General features: G+C 36.0%; 1 protein-coding gene across 1 annotated transcript in view; it reads left to right on the top strand.

Annotated features, from left to right (window-relative positions):
• The first annotated feature begins 17,241 nt into the window (after nt 1–17,241).
• cntnap2a (contactin associated protein 2a) overlaps nt 17,242–18,235 on the top strand; it is a 301,573-nt gene continuing 300,579 nt past the window's right edge. The window contains exons 1-2 of the mRNA XM_067378732.1: nt 17,242–17,258; nt 17,334–17,512. Of these exons, the coding sequence (XP_067234833.1) occupies nt 17,242–17,258; nt 17,334–17,512 (196 nt within the window). The remainder of the gene's footprint in view (nt 17,259–17,333; nt 17,513–18,235) is intronic.

Raw genomic sequence — 18,235 nt, 5'->3', positions numbered from 1 at the left:
GTCAGAGGTCACCCTTCCGCTGGAACTTGACTCTCTCGTGAACACGTGTACGGCCATTGCTGGAAGCCAGAGGTTATAGTTTATAAAGTTCTAAATATGGATATTTTTATTACAAAAACCCATCGCTTCGCTTCATTTATTAATTTATTAACCCACTCTAGTCGGTATGGATTACTTTTATGATGGATGGATGCGCTTTTTGGCGCTTCAAAAATTCGGTCACAATTCAATGCCATTATAAAAGCTGAGAAAAGCCAGAGTATTATTTAAGATTGTGTTCGGCTAAAAGAAGAAAGTCATATACACCTAGGATGGCTTGAGGGTGAGTAATTATGGAATCATTTTCATTTTAGGTGAACTATTCCTTTAAGTATCCAAATACTTCACTCTAAGTCTCTAAAGGTTAAACCAATTTTGGTCAGAGCTGTGTGAACCGAGCAATTTAGTTAGAGAGTTTGATCAAGCACCACATAAATAAGACTTAAATAGGAGTAAAAACCTCTGAGTTTGTCAGCTCTGTGAGGCTTGTGGAGGATTTGAAACGGCAAGCATTTATTTGAAGTGTCATTCTAAAACCTTACAGTTCTGATTGAAAACATTGAGTGTCATAATGCATTAAAAAAAAAAAAAAAACATTTTCAGACATTCTACTGTAGAAAATTTATAAACAAAACATTTAACTCATGCTCTTATCCACAGTGACAAAGTGCTTTAGCATCACATATGAGACCGTTGTGATTAACAGATGGAGAGCATGTAATTTGGAATGATGTCTGCCTTGGAAAAAAGTGCTTCCTCTTCAAAAAATCTAATACAGATACAATACAACCATGTGTAACTTAATATAATAAATTATTTTAAAGCATTTTTTATTTATTTTTTCTATGAAGTTATGAAAACTTTCAAAATCTAGCAGAATTGATATAAATTGTGAATGTTTGGACTCAAAGATGTTATTAGTATGAAATCGTTTTTATGGTGCAGCAGATGGGCACTATTTTATTAGCCCTGAGCATTAACACACTCTTTTTGTGCAAGGCTCTTGTCTGCTGTGAGCAGGATGTTGTCCAGTCTTGGTGGACAGACTGCTGCATTGTTGATCTGCAGCCCCATCAATCACTGGACAGCTGCAGAGGGAGAGGAAAAAGGCAACCAATCAGAGCAGAGAGTTGTTGGGATGACTCCAATAGAAACCTCTGGAGAGCTCCGATTTCCAGGAGACCTGCTTCAATGCCACTCTTATCTGACAGACAGTTAAATACGATACATACACCAACTTAGTTTACAGTCCATGAGAACGGTTGTATACTCACTGAATCAAGATTAATTAATCTTAGTAAACAGTTTGAAACTGCCTATGAAAAAAAATTTAATTTAGCAGTTGAAATAAGTAAATAAATTCATAAATGTCTTTTTTCCATAAATAAGAAAAATACATACACTAATGCATACACCAATAAGCCAAAACATTATGACCAACCGGCCACATGCTGCCAAAACAGTGACAACCCGCTGAAGCATGGACTCTACAAGACCCCTGAAGGTGTCCTGTGGTATCTGGCACCAAGACATTAGCAACAGCTGTGAATTAAATTTGTTGGTCCAGCACATCCAAAAGATGCTCAATTGGATTGAGATCTGGGGAATTTGGAGGTCAGGGCAACACCTTGAACCTCCTCAAACCATTCCTGAATAATGTGTGCAGTGTGGCAGGGTACATTATCCTGTGGAAAGAGGCCACTTCTACCAGGGAACACCACTGAAGGGGTGTACCTGGTCTGCAACAATGTTTAGGTAGGTGGCACTTGTCAAATTTATGTCCACATGAATGGCCGACCCAGGTTTTCCACTCGTACATGGCCGTCCATGTGATCCAAAATTTTATGTGGCTTGTGCAGCAGTATTCTTTCCGTTGGCTTGGACCAGACGGGATAGCCTTTGTTGCTTTTGTGCATCATTGAGCCTTGGGCGCCCAACACCCTGTCACCACTTTGTGGTTTGTCCCTCCTCAGACCACCCTCCTCAAATTCTCATCACTGCGGACCGTGAGAAACCCACAAGCCTCGCTGTTTCAGAAATACTCTGACCGAGTCACCTTTCCATAATAATTTGGCCCTTGTCAAAGTTGCACAGATCTTTATTCCTCCCCATTTCCCCTTTGTCCAACACGTTGATTACAAGATCTGATTGTTTTCTTACCATCTAATCTATCCAGACCTTATGTGGCCTTGTTAGGAGATAATCAGTGACTTATGCTGGTATGCTGTTTTGGCTCATCAGTGCACAGTATATTCTTGGTTATGACTAAAGCCCAGTCTTTGCTGTTCTCTATTGGCAAATTTGAAGGTCAAACATCTAAACTTTATCTGTGGAACACAACAAAAGGCGTACTGTATTTTCTTGCCTTTTAATTTTCCCATGTTTGTAGGTTAATTGATTGTATAGTGAGCCAGCACATTTACTCGGGTAGGCCTCATTACAGTGAATTACTTACCATTTCAAAAACACACAGCCCAAAAACACATGACTGAACAACCCGCAAAACAATGGGGAATTAATTATTTTCCAATACGTATATCTAATTTTAATCCCATTGTGCCTCATGGAATTGAGCTTTTCCATGGAAGACACAATTAAGCCAAAAAAAGAACAAACCATGGCTAATAACCAATACCGAAAGCTGCGGTGTCACAGAGTTAATTTTGACTCAAGGGCCGACTGGTGAACGTATGATTCTTAAGATTTGTTCACCAGTTAGAAGCACTTAAAAGGAAACTTACTTTCTGTATCTAATTCAGGAGTCTTTTTTTTTTTTAGAGTTCCATGAAATATAATCCCATTGTGAATTGTTTTATTTATGTAGGTTTAATTTTTTAAAGAAAATTTTGACCTCATGATGTTCAATCAAAATAACATAACTCAATCTTTTGGTGGAAATGACAGACTTCTTCTAGCACTGTGTATTGATATAGATTTCCAGATTTGATTGTTTCTAATTTTATTTGCTTCTGATTTGGTTCTCTTCTCATTCAATTTGATGCGTTTTAGTTTTTACCTGCATAAGAAAGAAATTCTCTTTCTGCTCATGCTGTAACTTATACAATTATACATTACGAAAATACAAATTTAAACACAGTTTGCTATTGCAATTTATTTATTTAACAGATACAATAATCAATAAGCAATACTGCTTTGTGAATAACACACAGAGTCAAGTTCAATAAGTTAATTCAGTGAAGGATCCATCAGATTCAAATGATAACTCTTAAATTCATGAGTCTTTTTGAACAATTCAATAAAAACACTGGGTAACACTTTGGTATGAGGAACACATATTCACTATTAACTACAAATTTTGCCTAAATAAGCTCTTAATTTACTGCTTATTAATAGTTAATAGTAAGGTAGTTGTTGTAGCGTTTAAGTTTATGTATGGGGTAGGATTTGGGGATGTAGAATATGGCTAGAATAAGGCATTAATATGTACTTTATAAGTACAATATGCAGGCTAATAAGCAACTAGTTAAAAGTGAGAATTGTTCCCCATACTAAAGTGTTACCAAGGACTGACTTTTATCTTTTATATCCTCTTCTTTAGTTCATAGATACAACTTTTACAAATCACACCATTACTAACTACACTCTTCATACTAATAAAAAAATGGCTCATGAAAAGATTCTTTGGGAAACCCAAAATGTTTTTCTTCATTGGCATCACTGTGAAAACCATCACAACTAATTAATTACAGCTAATTAAACTACAGCTGAATGACGTACTGATGTCTGTTCTTATAATCAAGTCATTGGAAAGGTTGATAAGATAAATGAATGGGACCAGAGGCAAAATACAAATCGTATATATACTCAAACTTTGATGAAATTTTTGCAGTTCAGAGAGCAAGAGGAAATGTGAAACAGTTTTTTACTCAAATGTACTCAGTGTCCTTGAGTGTTTGAGCAGAACAGATGGTTTGATTCAGACTCATGTCATTCTGTAATTCTCCAGGTCATATGAAGTTACAGCATAAGCATGTGATATAGAATACAGCAAAGGAAGCTTTGTGTAATGTTTGAAACACATTACTTTTATAGTGAAATTAATTGTTTCTTTGTTGCCTGATACTCAAGTAATGTCAAGGATTTTAATTAGAATCCGGTTTTATTATTAGTCGGCTACATGTCATATTTCACATTTTCTCTCTTCTTGAAGTGTAATTAGGGCTATTATGTACACAGCAATTATTTTCATGAAATTTTGAAGATGTGAATTTTGAAGAGGAAAATGGGTCTCCGGTCCAATTAATCCATTGCTAATAGCCTTCAGAATGAGTAAGAAAGAGCTAATACGCCGCTAACCCATTAGCAACAACCTGGCCAGTGGCGCTGTGTTCCTGCCCTAATGAAACATTAGGTACTCGTATGATCCTGTGCTTGTGTGTGCATGTGCACGTTATGCTGGCGAACTTTCATGCCAGTGTTTGTTTAAGGTTGTTGCTGTAATTAGAGACTTGTGGCTGACACTCAAACAAAGCTGTAACCTTTTAGAGCTCTACATGTTGGAAAGTTAGCTTCACCAGCCTCAGGCTCCCATTAACCCGAGCGAGCCCTGCTCCTTGGGAACGCCATCCCATAATATAGCCTACCATCTCAAGCCAGGGTCAAAATGAAGAGGCTTGCTGGAAAATGAAGTTTGGCCTTAATTACTCTAGACCTGAGCTGTGTGTGAATGGATGCAGGGTTTTAATATGTTGTGGTGATGTGGTTCAGCTGTGTTCAGATGTTCGATTGTAATTTTCCACCACCTGTTTATTGGTTTTGTTAAATCGTGAATTTCATAGAGAATAAGATGAGCTCTGCTGGAGTCTGTTGTTTACCTGATGATGTTCTGGATAGTAGTTCTGTGCATGGCTTCATTTAAATAATTGAATACTCTTTATTTTCTGTTGTTTTTACTTTTTACATGGATTTTTCATAACAAAGGCTTCAGAAGCAGATGGCTTCTTTATGCACTACCAAAAGCTTAGGAATTTTTTAGGAAAAAAAAATGTTTCTTATGCTCACTATGGCTGCATTTATTTGATCAAAGAGGTCAAAAAAAAAAAAAAAGAACTGTTTAGCATTTTAAAATGCAATTTATTCCTCAACAAAGCTGAATTTTCAGCACCATTCTTTCAGTCTTCTGTGTCACACAGTCATTGGAAACAGTTGCTTAATGTTTTTATAGAAACTTTTGAAAATCAAACTTTTGTTTATAAGTATAACTTTAAATCAATTTATAGTGATTTCTAAAGTCAGTTTAGACAAGATAAAACAGAAAAACACAAAGTGTGGTTTACACACTTATGGTTAACAAAATAATTAATTTGATTTGGATTACAAATTTGACATGCTCTCTTAACTCAAAGACCATTGCCAATGCTTAAAAATAATTAGCGAACATTGTTGGTGACTGGTTTGGTATCGGGATGTTCTGATGTAGACAGCACTTGACCTGAGAAGTTTGAGAAGCAATGCTTTAATGCATTTAATCCATTAAGCCAGTGGGCATCTAACTATCAGTACCACATCAGAGTACGCAATCCACTCGGAATCAGGCAAGACAGATGGACTGAACCTCATTTATCACATCTTTCATCAGAAGGATGACTCAAGTCCTTCTGCATACTGGCAGTAAATGCTATATATTACAAAGTAAATACCAGCAATTGATATATAAAAGAAGTGTTTTATATGCTTAACCTTAAGGTCCTGTTCCTTTGTTTCATCAGTAGCTCATCTTACAGCTTCACACACATTACAGGATATAGCTTCAAATTACTGTCAGCATTGTGAGTCTGTGTGTGTGTGAGATAGAGAGCATGAAGCAGAGAGCGAGTGAGAGTGTGTGTTCGTACTGTGCAGAAAAGTGATTAGTGGACTCTGTGAAGCACTCTGGCACACTAGTCCCCAGGCCTGCTTCCGTTCCCCATAGATTCATTTAATAATTTTCAACCATATCTGGTAAGACAGCAGGGCTCGACAGTGTGAGTGTTTCACTCGCATCTGCGAACTGTAAAATGTATTTAGATCGTGTGTAAAGGTCCCTATGGGTCCTTAAAAAGTAAAAGAAAAAAAGAAAAAAAAAAACGAAAAAATTCAGTTTTATGATTTTTTCAGTTTTTAAATATCTTAAATGGTAAAACAAACATCTAAAAGGTGCCATCGAATGAAAAATTTAATTTACCTTGGCATAGTTGAATAACAAGAGTTCAGAACATGGAAATGACATCCAGTGAGTCTCAAACTCCATTGTTTCCTCCTTCTTATATAAATCTCATTTGTTTAAAAGACCTCCGAAGAACAGGCGAATCTCAACATAACACCGACTGTAACAGTTGGGGTGTACGCCCCCAATATTTGCATATGCCAGCCCATATTCTAGGCATTAGACAAGGGCAGGCAGTATTAACGTCTGGATGGGCACAGCTGAATCATCAGACTAGGTAAGCAAGCAAGGATAAATGGCAGATGGAGCAATATTAACTGACATGATCCATGATATCATGATATTTTTAGTGATATTTGTAAATTGTCTTTCTAAATGTTTCATTAGCATGTTGCTAATGTACTGTTAAATGTGGTTAAAGTTACCATCGTTTCTTACTGTATTCACGGACACAAGAGCCGTCGCTATTTTCATTTTTTAAACACTTGCAGTCAGTATAATTCATAAACACAACTTCATTCTTTATACATTTCTCCAACAGTGTGTAATGTTAGCTTTAGCCATGGAGCATAGCCTCAAACTCATAGAGAATCAAATATAAACATCCAAATAAATACTATACTCACAGGAATCGATGTATGCATGACAAACACTTTGTAAAGATCCATTTTGAGGGTTATATTAGCTGTGTGAAATTTGTGTTTGCTGTTTAAGGCTGTCGAGAGCTATGGGGTATTTTGAGCTGAAACTTCACAGACACGTTCAGGGACACCTTAGACTTATATTACATCTTTTGAAAAGGGGTTCTAGGGCACGTTTAAGAGGTCTCTAATTTGGGGATAGTCACCATGAAATCAAAATGGACCATTCTTGTTTTTTGAACATTGATGTTTTTTGGCTATGATGTCATTAAACAAAAATGAGCAATTTGCACAATTAATGGTGCTAAAGAGGATGTTTTGTTTTATACATTTTTGCAATATTACTTGAAACTGTCTTTACTAGCTGATAAAAGAAAGGAATATTATTATTATACATAATCTGTGCACGAGGTAGGGCCTTAAAAACATCAGCCAAACATTTACGCGATCATCACGTAAATGATTGGCCCTCTGGCTTGTCAATCACTGTCATTACGTTCCTTGTGAGAGACGTGCGCGGCTGCGCTCTCCAGTAACTTTCCACTCCACAGGCGCCGCATTCAGTGTTTTTGTCAGGAGACAGGAGTAACAACTGCAGATTATGAGTTTCCTGCAGTGAGTCGACATAATGAATCCACTAACACGACACAGCGAATGCCGGTGGTAAACACTCGTGTTCCAATATTTTTGGGAGGCGTTCCCTCGAAATGAGCTGTGAAGGAGGGGGGTTGTTCTTACTCATGCGCTCATTTCAAAAACTCAGAAACAGTCTTTGGTTTCTCAGTCAACGAAAAGATCCTCTTTAGCACCTTTAATTATATATTGCAACTTATTTATTGTTTTTTGCATATTTGTGTATTTTAGTTGTATATGGACCTAATAAAGTTACTATTATTAAAATAATATTGAAAATGCTTTTTTATATACAATATTAGACATTATTATTTTTTACTTTGGCTCTTTTAGAAAAAATCATTAACAAAAAAATGAAAAAATGCTTAAAAAAGGTTCCTAACCCCTGTTGTAGATGGTTGTAGGAATGCATATATTATATTCTCCATCTGCTTAAATAATATATATATATATATATATATATATATATATATATATATATGTATATATATATATATATATATATATATATATTTGTGTTTTTACATATACAGGGGTAATGTATATTAACCTCCACAAGGGTTTTCGCTTTATGAAATTATCTTTGGTGCAGCAACCTGCAACAAACGATAATAAATAACTGTGGCCTATCACAAATATGCAAAATGTGGTGTAAAGAATGTAGGCCGGTAAGAGCTGTGCATGTGAACCTCACTCCTCCGATTTCAACTGGCGCTGATGCTAGAGACTGTGTTCTTTAGCCTCCTTGTCAGAGCACCCGGTTCCCATGCCGGTGGACCCGGGTTCAAGTCCGACTTAGAGCGGACAGGGGGAATTACATTAAATACATTGGTGAGTGTAACATACGTAGGCCGGTAAGAGGTGTGTGTGTGAACCTCACTCCCCTGATCTCAAGAGGCACTCTAGTGACTGATGCTAAAGACTGTGGTCTTCAGCATCCTTGTTAGAGCGGCCGCCTTCCATGCTGATAGACCCGAGTTCGAACAGAAGGGGTTACAGTGGCTTGCTAGATGCAACCAGAGATCTTTGGCTTTGACGCTACAACTTCTACTTCCACATTTTTTTCAGGAAATGCAGGAAATGTTTCCATGGTTTCTACCAACAGCTGAGGGTAGGGCGAAATGTGTCACTGGTTAAAATTGCGGATTTCTCTGTATTTAAGCATTGTTGGAAATGTTTGGGGTGTTACAATGTAAGTACACAAATCAACAAAATATATAACATTGTTCTAGTGGTTTTTGGATATTTTAATGCAAAAATCTTACATATACCTTTTAATGAAAATCACATTATTTAATACATTTTTATTGCGGCCCAAAAGTTTTTAATACACCCCTAACATTTTCAGCTTCGGAGCACATCAAGGCTTGAACAGTGAACACCCCTAAAAAGAATTGATCTGACACTTCCAGTATAACAAGGCCAAGCTTTCTTATTTTAACCACTGATAGTGAAGGAAAGAGATTCGTCACCCAGAGCTTTGCAGAAGCGTCATCACTGTCCACAGCATCCAGACATCCAAATGAGATCATCTAGCATGCTTGTCATCTCGAGTACAGCTGCTGGAAAACTGTGACTCTGGTTGTGGCTTGCATGTGTAGCTGTCATTTGTTGATAAGCCTCTCTCCCTGTTGCTATCTTTTGATTGAATAGAACCACTAATAGTGAATGGCACGGATCCTTTTAGTGACAAACAGGGCCGTAGCGTTGTGTCACTCCTCCTCCGCCCTTCTGCTGCCTCTCTGATGCTTTTAATTCCTTCTCCCTGGATCGTATTCACAGTGACCAAGGAACAATTTCACACATGGGATCTCATGCCAAACAGCGTGGCGACGTTGTGTGTATGCTAGATGGGAATGCAGAATTCGGGATGAACAAAATAGGACACAATTTAATATTCATTGGAAGATTTAAGGTCTGAGAGATTCTGATTTGCAAAATATCACATGGTTATTCGAATGATATATTAAACACAAGGGCACACCCAAATTCATTTATCTAAGCCACTGAAATTGAGCTATCTGTGCTACAGACATTTTTTTGTATCACTTTGCTCCTGTTCTACATAAAATTACAAATTGTGAAGGTAGGCACAATAGACCACAGATCTGACATATGATAAAAACATCTACATAAATATGTATGGTGCTGTTTACAATGAATAAATTTGTGATTTCTTAATTTGCCATTGAATATGACATTACTTCATATTAGCATGTATGTTGTTACTATATTGGTTATTGGTCAATATTAGAGATTTTTTTTAATTTATCATATCAATATTGGTTATTTAATTGGTTATTAATTATCTATTTTTACATTTAGATTATCTTTGTTGTCTTCTAATGATTACTTAAAGTTATTCTTTAAAGGGTTAGTTCTCCCAAAAATGAAAATTATATCATTATTTTTTCACCCTCATGATGTTCCCAACCCGTAAAACTTTCGTTCATCTATGAAACATTTATTTATTGGTTTTTGCACATCAAGCAACATGATTGAGCTTCTGTTTACCATATCTGGTGTTTGTATTGCTAAATGTTTATATGTAAATAAAAGCATATGTAATATGTATAATATGTGTATAATATACAGTAATTAACATCCCCTCTCATATTTCCATAACTTTATATTTTAAAATAATATATAGATGGAGATGTGAGACAGTTTTTTTTTTCTCATCTTACTGTATTTCTACATATATCTGCTATTTTTTCATTACAAATTATATTATCTGAATGACATTTCCAAATTTCATAGTACTTGGTACAGTATATGCTGCTTTTGCTTAAATCTTAAATATTTCTTATTCCTCTTACATCCTTTTGCATCATCTTTCTTTTTTTCTTCTTTCATTTTTAGATTACATTTTGAATGCTAAATTTGATGTATATTCCAAAATGTCTATGAATCTCCTGTAATCAGGTTTAGGAAGTTACTCACTTTTCATATAATCGCTTTCTTTTCATAGTATCATATTTCTTTGTTATAAATCCTCAAGAGTGGAATGTAACTTTCCATTATTGGAGTGATATGAATTATGAACCGATAAGATGATAATCTATTGTTGAACCAAAAAGGTGCCATTACTTATAGATAAAATTGTTGTAATTATTCTCATTAAGCTGATTCTACCCCACCATGTGACTTACCTTGACAGTGACATTTTTCAAAATGCTTTTAATCCTCTGTAAGAGTGTATCCATCATCTTCACCTGAAATACTGCCAACACGCACACACACAATCAAATGTACCTGGGGGCTGTGGCAAATCAGAGTTGTCAGATGCTCACTGAATTGAACGGGGAAAAAACAGAATTTGATCTTGCATAGAGGCTGATCACTCAGTTTTACCTGAGCAGAGCAGTCAGTTGAGACCTGACTATGATTAAAATGCCCCCTTCAGCTCGCAGGAAACACCCAGCAGACAGCTAGTAGCCAGCGGGACAAGATGTGATCATCAAGCACAGGTGCACATTAAGATAGAAGATAAAAGAAGGTGCAGTTATGTCTGTTTAGATTTTCCATTGCCAATTTTTTTTTTGCAATATGATTATTCTTTGTGCTGCTGGTATTGAATCTGTCTAACAGTCCTGGAGACATCAATTTTTCATCTTTGATTGTTTGTCTTCATACTGCAGTGAACAGATACAATACTGTATACATTGATGGCAATTGAACTGAACACTGAAGTAAGTTTTTAATGCTATTGCAAACACATATATGTATATGTACAGGTACTGAAACTCAGTGAATGGCTACAGCAGTGTAACTTTCCCATGCTTGTTTTGTGGGATTTCTCAGAATATTCATTGGCCCCGACAAAAAAGGAAACAACTGAAGAACATCACAGTGCAGAGCACCTGGAGCACAGATACTGAGTCAAAGCACTGCAAGAGTTCACATACCTCGAGAGACATTAAAAGATAAAAAGTACATTTGAATTATTTGGCAAGAAGCGACTTCTGGCATGTTCTCCCAACAGAGTGGCCCAGCTCGGCCTGCAGCTAACATCAGTCTAATTTAAATAACCTAATTTTCTGCTAAATCTAAATGATTTGCATCCTTGCATATGTATATGGAAGTGTATATCACAGGAATTAATTACATTTTAAAATATAATAAAAATAGAAAACATTATTTTTAAAACGTGTCTATATGGTGAACATGATTTCACCAAGTACTACGTGTTCCTGGATCAACGTCTATGTTGACGCTGGAACAACATTCCAATCAACCAATCAGATTTGACTGAGAAGTTTACAGTTTATGTCAAGTTTAGGTTTACAACTAGGGTTGGGTGCTTCTACATGTTATTCGCCTATTATTTCCCTCTGAATTTAGGGCTAAGTTATGGCTAGGGTTAGGTGTAGGGTTAGGGATAGGGTTACGACTAAATTTTCAGACAGAAATGATGTTCCAGGATCAACAAAATGTGTGATCCGTGCTGGCAATGGTTGCAATGAGCAAATTTTCAAAAATGAGTTATTATTATTATCGCAATCTATATTAAAAAACATCCAAATGATGATGTATGATTTGCTGGAATCAGAGAACGAATGACTGAGCTGCACCTGTTTGAAGTTGATAGAGTCAGCAAAAGTCAAAGTTAAAGTTTTCTGAAGGTTCCAAAACAAAATCACCTAGCAACCATACCTGAAAATCCCTGTTAATAACACCTAATTTGGCACACACCTCATCAAAACCAGATATCTATAGTTCAATATATATTCAACTTTTTTTTTTTTTCAATATTTTGAAGTACTGTAATTTTGTTTATATGTGTATATTGGGATTGTGCGCTGAGGCATCTTTGTGCGTACGTTTCGGATCTGTCAGTCAGCTCAAGTAATATCGATTTGTTTACATCAGGATGTGTTTGAAACTCACATTTCATTGGTTCAGACTCATGCCATCAAAAATTTGCTATGAATATTGACAAAGTTGGAATGCTACGCTTTAAAATGATACCAAACTTGAACTAATGAGGAAGTTGCTGAGGGGAAGCACGAGTGGTGAAGTGAACGAAGAAAAATGGTTTTCATGGACAAAGGAAAGGTACTCCTCTCAGAAAACATCCTTTTAGATGTTTTATTGCTATTTGAAACATTTGGATCAAATTCAACCAAAATTTACATTTTTGACATTTTTTTTTTGCCTGTAGTTTCGTTATTAGCCCGTGTGCATTCCGACTCATTTTGTCAGCACGGGTCACATATGTTCAGAAACATTTCTTTAGATGTTTAGATGTTTATGTAGAATATTAAATATTTGCAGCTATAGTAAATTGATTTGGGAGATGCATAAAGATCCCCTGTATATTTTCTGGATTTAATCTAATCACAAAAACATTGCACAGGTGCCTTTCGTGGCACACATACTGTGAGAAAACTAATTTTGCATAAAACAGGCTTTAAATGCTTTGGGGAAAAAGGCAGTCTTGGCAGGATGGAAGAGCTCTGTGAATGAAAGAATCATGAGATAATGACCATGCTGGCTATTAAAGTGATGTTCCTTCCTCGGGCAAGGTGAATCAGACTCATAACCCGCCAATAACAACCAGCAGTGTTTCCCACAGAAAGTCTGTTCAGAAAGTACAGTATGGATAAAGAACAATGGATAGGGAAAATGATTTAAAATAGCATATCATAAACACTCAATATGCTATAATATAGATAATTAGCATAGTACAGACATAAATGCATCATAAAAATGTAGTAGTTTCTCTTTGTTCGGTTTGAAAAATTAGCTGACATACTGTGAACGAATGCTAGATTATGCATCACACGATTTTGGTCATTCTGCCAGTGATCGTCTGAGACAGTTGTGCTATTTGCTTAGGGCAGAGACATTTGTGCAGAGGAAAATGTCACATTGACAAGTAAATCTATTTTGTGACATGCTTCTCTTTCGTCTTCCTCTTTGGAATACAGTGAAATTTATTTTAGGATTGAACAACGATTTGCAGGTCTCTCAGTAATGTGTCTTTGCCACGATCCTGATATACGATCCATCTGATTTCCGCTGTTTCAGCTGCCTAGATTTACCGCTGAGAGTCAGAACCTGTTTTCCTTTCGTTTGAGCAGATTCTGGGAGATCGCAAGTTAAACAGTCCTTTGTGCTTTCCGTGCCAAAATTATGACCATCAAAGCTTCAAAACTAATAATGCCTCCTAAATTTCTAGTATAAGCCTCTACAAAGAGAATTATAGTTCTGTGACAGCAGTGAAGCTTGGCAACTAATAGATAGGGACAGTCATGAAGGCATACTCATAAATGATCAAAATAGCTTTGGAAAATCTTTAGTTCTTTGCTTTATTGCTCTATGATTTACCCTGAAAGTGCAACTTTAATTACACACCAGTGAGTCATTCTTTGATTTTTTCACTTTCAGTAAATTAAAGGCATAATCAGTTAACTTTAAACAGTTTTTAGCTAGTACAGGCCAGATCTTTGTTCTTTGGCATACCTCTGGTTTGCTTTGCCCACATTTTAGCTGACACTTTTATCCAAATATCCAGTACATTTATTACCCCGTCAATCTCCCTTGAGTCCTGAGGTTAATAGCTTTGCTCAAGGACACAGTGATGATGGCTCTTGGCAGGGTTCTGAACCTACAACCTTTTGGTTACCAGCCAAGATCTTTAACCACTAAGCAGCATCTCTTGTACTCTTTTATTTTCCAACATTTTCTCTTTACCTTTCTCTTGCTGAACTGTATTTAGAGTAAACAACCACATATCTTTAGTATAATATAGCATATCCTTATTTGAGTCTTTAAAAGTTTATAGTTAGTATGATTATTTTGCAAGAAAATGTTTTTATTCAGCAAGGCTGCATTCAATTAATCAAAATCCATAGTTACAAAAGATTTCAAATAAATACTGTTCCTTTGCACTTTGTTAATCAGTGAATCCTGCATAAAATCATAGTTTCCACAAAAATATTAAGAAGCACAGCTGTTTTCAACATCGATATTAGATATTAGAATGGTTTCTGAAGGATCATGTGACACTGAAGACTGGAGTAATGGCTGTGCCTTCACAGGAATAAATTACATGTTAAATATATTCAAATAGAAAACAGTTATTTTAAATTGTAATAATATTTCACAATATTACTGTTATTATTGTTTTTTTGTTTTTTTTTATAAATACAACCATGGTGAGCATTAGTGACTTAAAAAGTTTAAAAACATTAAAACTGCATACTTTTGAATGGTGTGTAACCCCTCAAGTCCTACTCGTCCCACTCGTGCGGACCTCAACCCCCCCAAACCTCACTCCCAACCGGGTCACGGCACCAATGTAACCCCTCAGGTCCTATTTGCCCCGGTCTGTGGGCCTTGAACCCGGGTCTCGAGTGTGGGAGGTATAGGCACACTAATAAGGAGGCTAAAGACTGCAACCTCTAGCGTCTTTTGCTAGTGTGCCTCTTGAGGCATGGGGAGTAAGATTTTACCTGCACAGCTCTTACTAGCTGTCCTCTGTTACACTCAACCCCCCTAAACCTCACTCCCATCCAGGTAAGGGCAACAATATACCCCCTCAGTTCCTATTCGCCCCACACTGTGTGGGCCTCGAACCTGGGTTTCTGGCTTGGGAGATAATAAGACACTAATAAGGAGGCTAAAGACTGCATCCTCTAGCATGCACTTCTTAAGGCCAGGGGAGTGAGGTTTACTCAAACAACTACTTGCCAGCCTCCGTTACTGGTGTATAATTAGAACATTTATGGTTGTGATAACATAGTTTATAACATAACATTTCATGCCTTAAACTCAGTTGACGTTGATGACTGGATGCTCATCTTCACTCCCTGAAACAAGTCTACATGTTTTATCACTGGGTTCTCAGGAGAAACAATAATGTTTTATTTTCTTAAATCATTAATTGTTTGTTTTCCATCTGTCACTGTAATGCAATGCAGATGACAGTAATTATGCCAGTTTGACACTATAATGTCAGCTGTAATTGGGTACATCTTGTATCCACCAACAGGTTGAGAAGGCACAAATGACAGAGTGTACTATTTTCGTGTGTCCTCTGAGTAATGGGAATTGTCTGGTGAGAACAAGAGTTATAAAAGACGTAGATCTTGGTTTAGACAGCCATCTGTGAATGCATTACTGTTTGATACTCCTGGTCAAAAGACTGATTTGACTTGGGATTTGGAGACAAACAGCTAAATATTGTTTGAACATGGCAGATACTCATTAGAATCAGATGTCAGATGTCTCTACCCTTCTCACATATGAACACGTCCTCCCTCCGTCCAGGCTTTCTGATTGAGTGAACGGCTGAAAGCCAATACAGGGGATGTGTTTTCATATTGAATACACCAAACTGCCACTATCAGTCATTTCTGCTGGCTCTTCTGGGACAGTTTGTGTCTGGAAGCTGTCTTTGCATATGCCATATCATTTCTTGCATTCATCATTTGGATATTTGTCCAGTTAGGCATACACTGTTGTCTTCAATTGTATGAAAAAAGGACAACAGCATGAAATCTGATTTAGTAAACATTTTGAAACTTTATAAAGTTGAACTCTTGTCACATCTGAACTGTCGCTCTTTGCCTCAATATGAGTTTTCAGTCACTTATGCTACAAGATGTGTACACTGAACAACAATAGTGTAGAAACAATTTACACTCAAATTGCTAGTACATTTGGCAAATAACGCATTGAATTAAATGTGAAATTTTGAAGTAGAAAGACTGTTTTCTTGAAAAATGTACTCCAATAATATTTAATTTCAACTCATTTTTTTACAGTGCATGCAACACATTAGGATTGTTATAAAAATTAATGATTGATTAATCAATTAAATCGCTAAACACTGACAATTTCAAATAATACCATATTCATATAGCCTATTTTTACTGAAAATGTAATTAAATAAAAAAGAAAGAAAGAAAAGAAAAGAAAGATAAAGTGAAGTCATTTGAACGAAATTGAAGTAGAGTGAAAGAAATGTTTTGTTTTTTTTTCCTATTAAATTTACAATTAAATAATGAACATTTTATTTAATATACTGTATAACAAATATTTATTCATTAATTCAAAGCATATAACAATATATTATATAACATTTAATGTATATAAAATGTATTGCTACATAAAAATATGCTTAGTGTATTTAATAAGGTTAGGTGTAGTATGAATTTACTGTTAATATTTTGTGTATAAGAAAATTGCAGATAACTCCATGTCAGTTTTGTGAAGCGTAAATCTTAGCTTTTAAACAAACATAAACATCACTTTTGTCTTTTGATTTTAAGTCAAATAATAACCTTATTGCCATTTACCTTTAACACCCCATCACAGTGTTTGCAGCGAACATTATTATTATTTACAGAGAGATGCTGATGAATATGTTGTTACAATTTTATAATTTGAGGGTTCATTGCACACATTGCCCACTATACTTATTGTATGTATTACTGAACATATTCAGCTGATTCTGCTGAAACTGATCAACAATTAATAAACTGATAGTCACTTAATAATTAACATTTTTTACAACACATCATATCTTGAGTGTTCTTGAACATGATGACTAAAATCAGCCTAGTGTTCATTTTCTTCATATCTACTGTAAAAAAAAAAAAAAAAAAATGTCTTGGCATTTTAAGCCTTGTAACCGTGAAGCCCTCAGACCTGAGTAATGAGCAGCAGGAGCACAGCCTCCATCCTCCAAATGCTTTGACTCTTTAATATGCTAGTGTTAATAGAGCCTGCAGTCAGAAAAGGTCTGCCATGATGTGCATCTCAGCTCAGTAAACATTGGCATCTCTCATTTCTTACTGCATCTTGTGGCAAGAGTGCTTTTACTAATAGATTTGAAATTGAAGTGCTGCTTCACTGCTTTGTTGTGTTATTTCATGTGATTGTAATGTTTCTTTCTCTTTTTCTTCTACAGAAAAATGTGATGAAGCTCTGGTCACACCACTCCCCCATAATGCCTTCACCAGCTCCTCAGTGTTCACCAGTGGCTATGCACCTGGATACGCTAAGCTAAACAAAAGAGGAGGTACTGTAAAGCATTTTCATAATACTTGCTCATACACATATTCACGCCCACCAATGTGAATTGCAGAATGAACAGACCCTTTTTTCCCCCTCTTAACACAATACCTCAATAAACACTCTTGAGCTGTGGTTTTATGACAGCAATATATTACACACTTCAATTTCACAGGTGCTCAGACTTGATATAGTTTTGTGTCATTTCAATAAACATTCATGCACTATATGGCACTGCAGAGTCATTACTTCAATAACTCCAGGCGTGAATTACTGGATTGCAATGGCTCATCCCATTATGCCAAACTGTGCTTTCGGAAAACACTATGTGCTTAGGACTAATTGAGTGAAAATCTACAACAGATGTGTCAATGCCATGATTTATTTTGGCGATATGTGCACAATTCACATATTTATTATTTTCATATGGTTCCTCGTCACTCATTCGAAATGTTGTTTAATTAAAATGTAAGTTCTCGTGTCCTTGCAGGACGTCTCTAAAGTTTAGTTTGGCATCTGTGACAGAACAAGATCAATTTATTTATTTATTATTATTTTTTTTTTTTATGAGGGGAAATGTAGAGCCCCTCAATTGAACCCACTGTTAATTGTGCATCAAAAGCATTTTTGCTTCTTTTTTTTTGCATTGATAGGCTCTCAAAGGATAGTAAATTCAGATCCAAATGGATGTTTCATGTATAAGCCTCTCTGTGGGAGTCTGTGGAGGTTG

Source organism: Chanodichthys erythropterus, chromosome 23 (genome assembly GCF_024489055.1).
Source record: "Chanodichthys erythropterus isolate Z2021 chromosome 23, ASM2448905v1, whole genome shotgun sequence".
Lineage (NCBI taxonomy): Eukaryota > Metazoa > Chordata > Actinopteri > Cypriniformes > Xenocyprididae > Chanodichthys > Chanodichthys erythropterus.
This window is presented reverse-complemented; position numbering and strand designations above follow the sequence as displayed.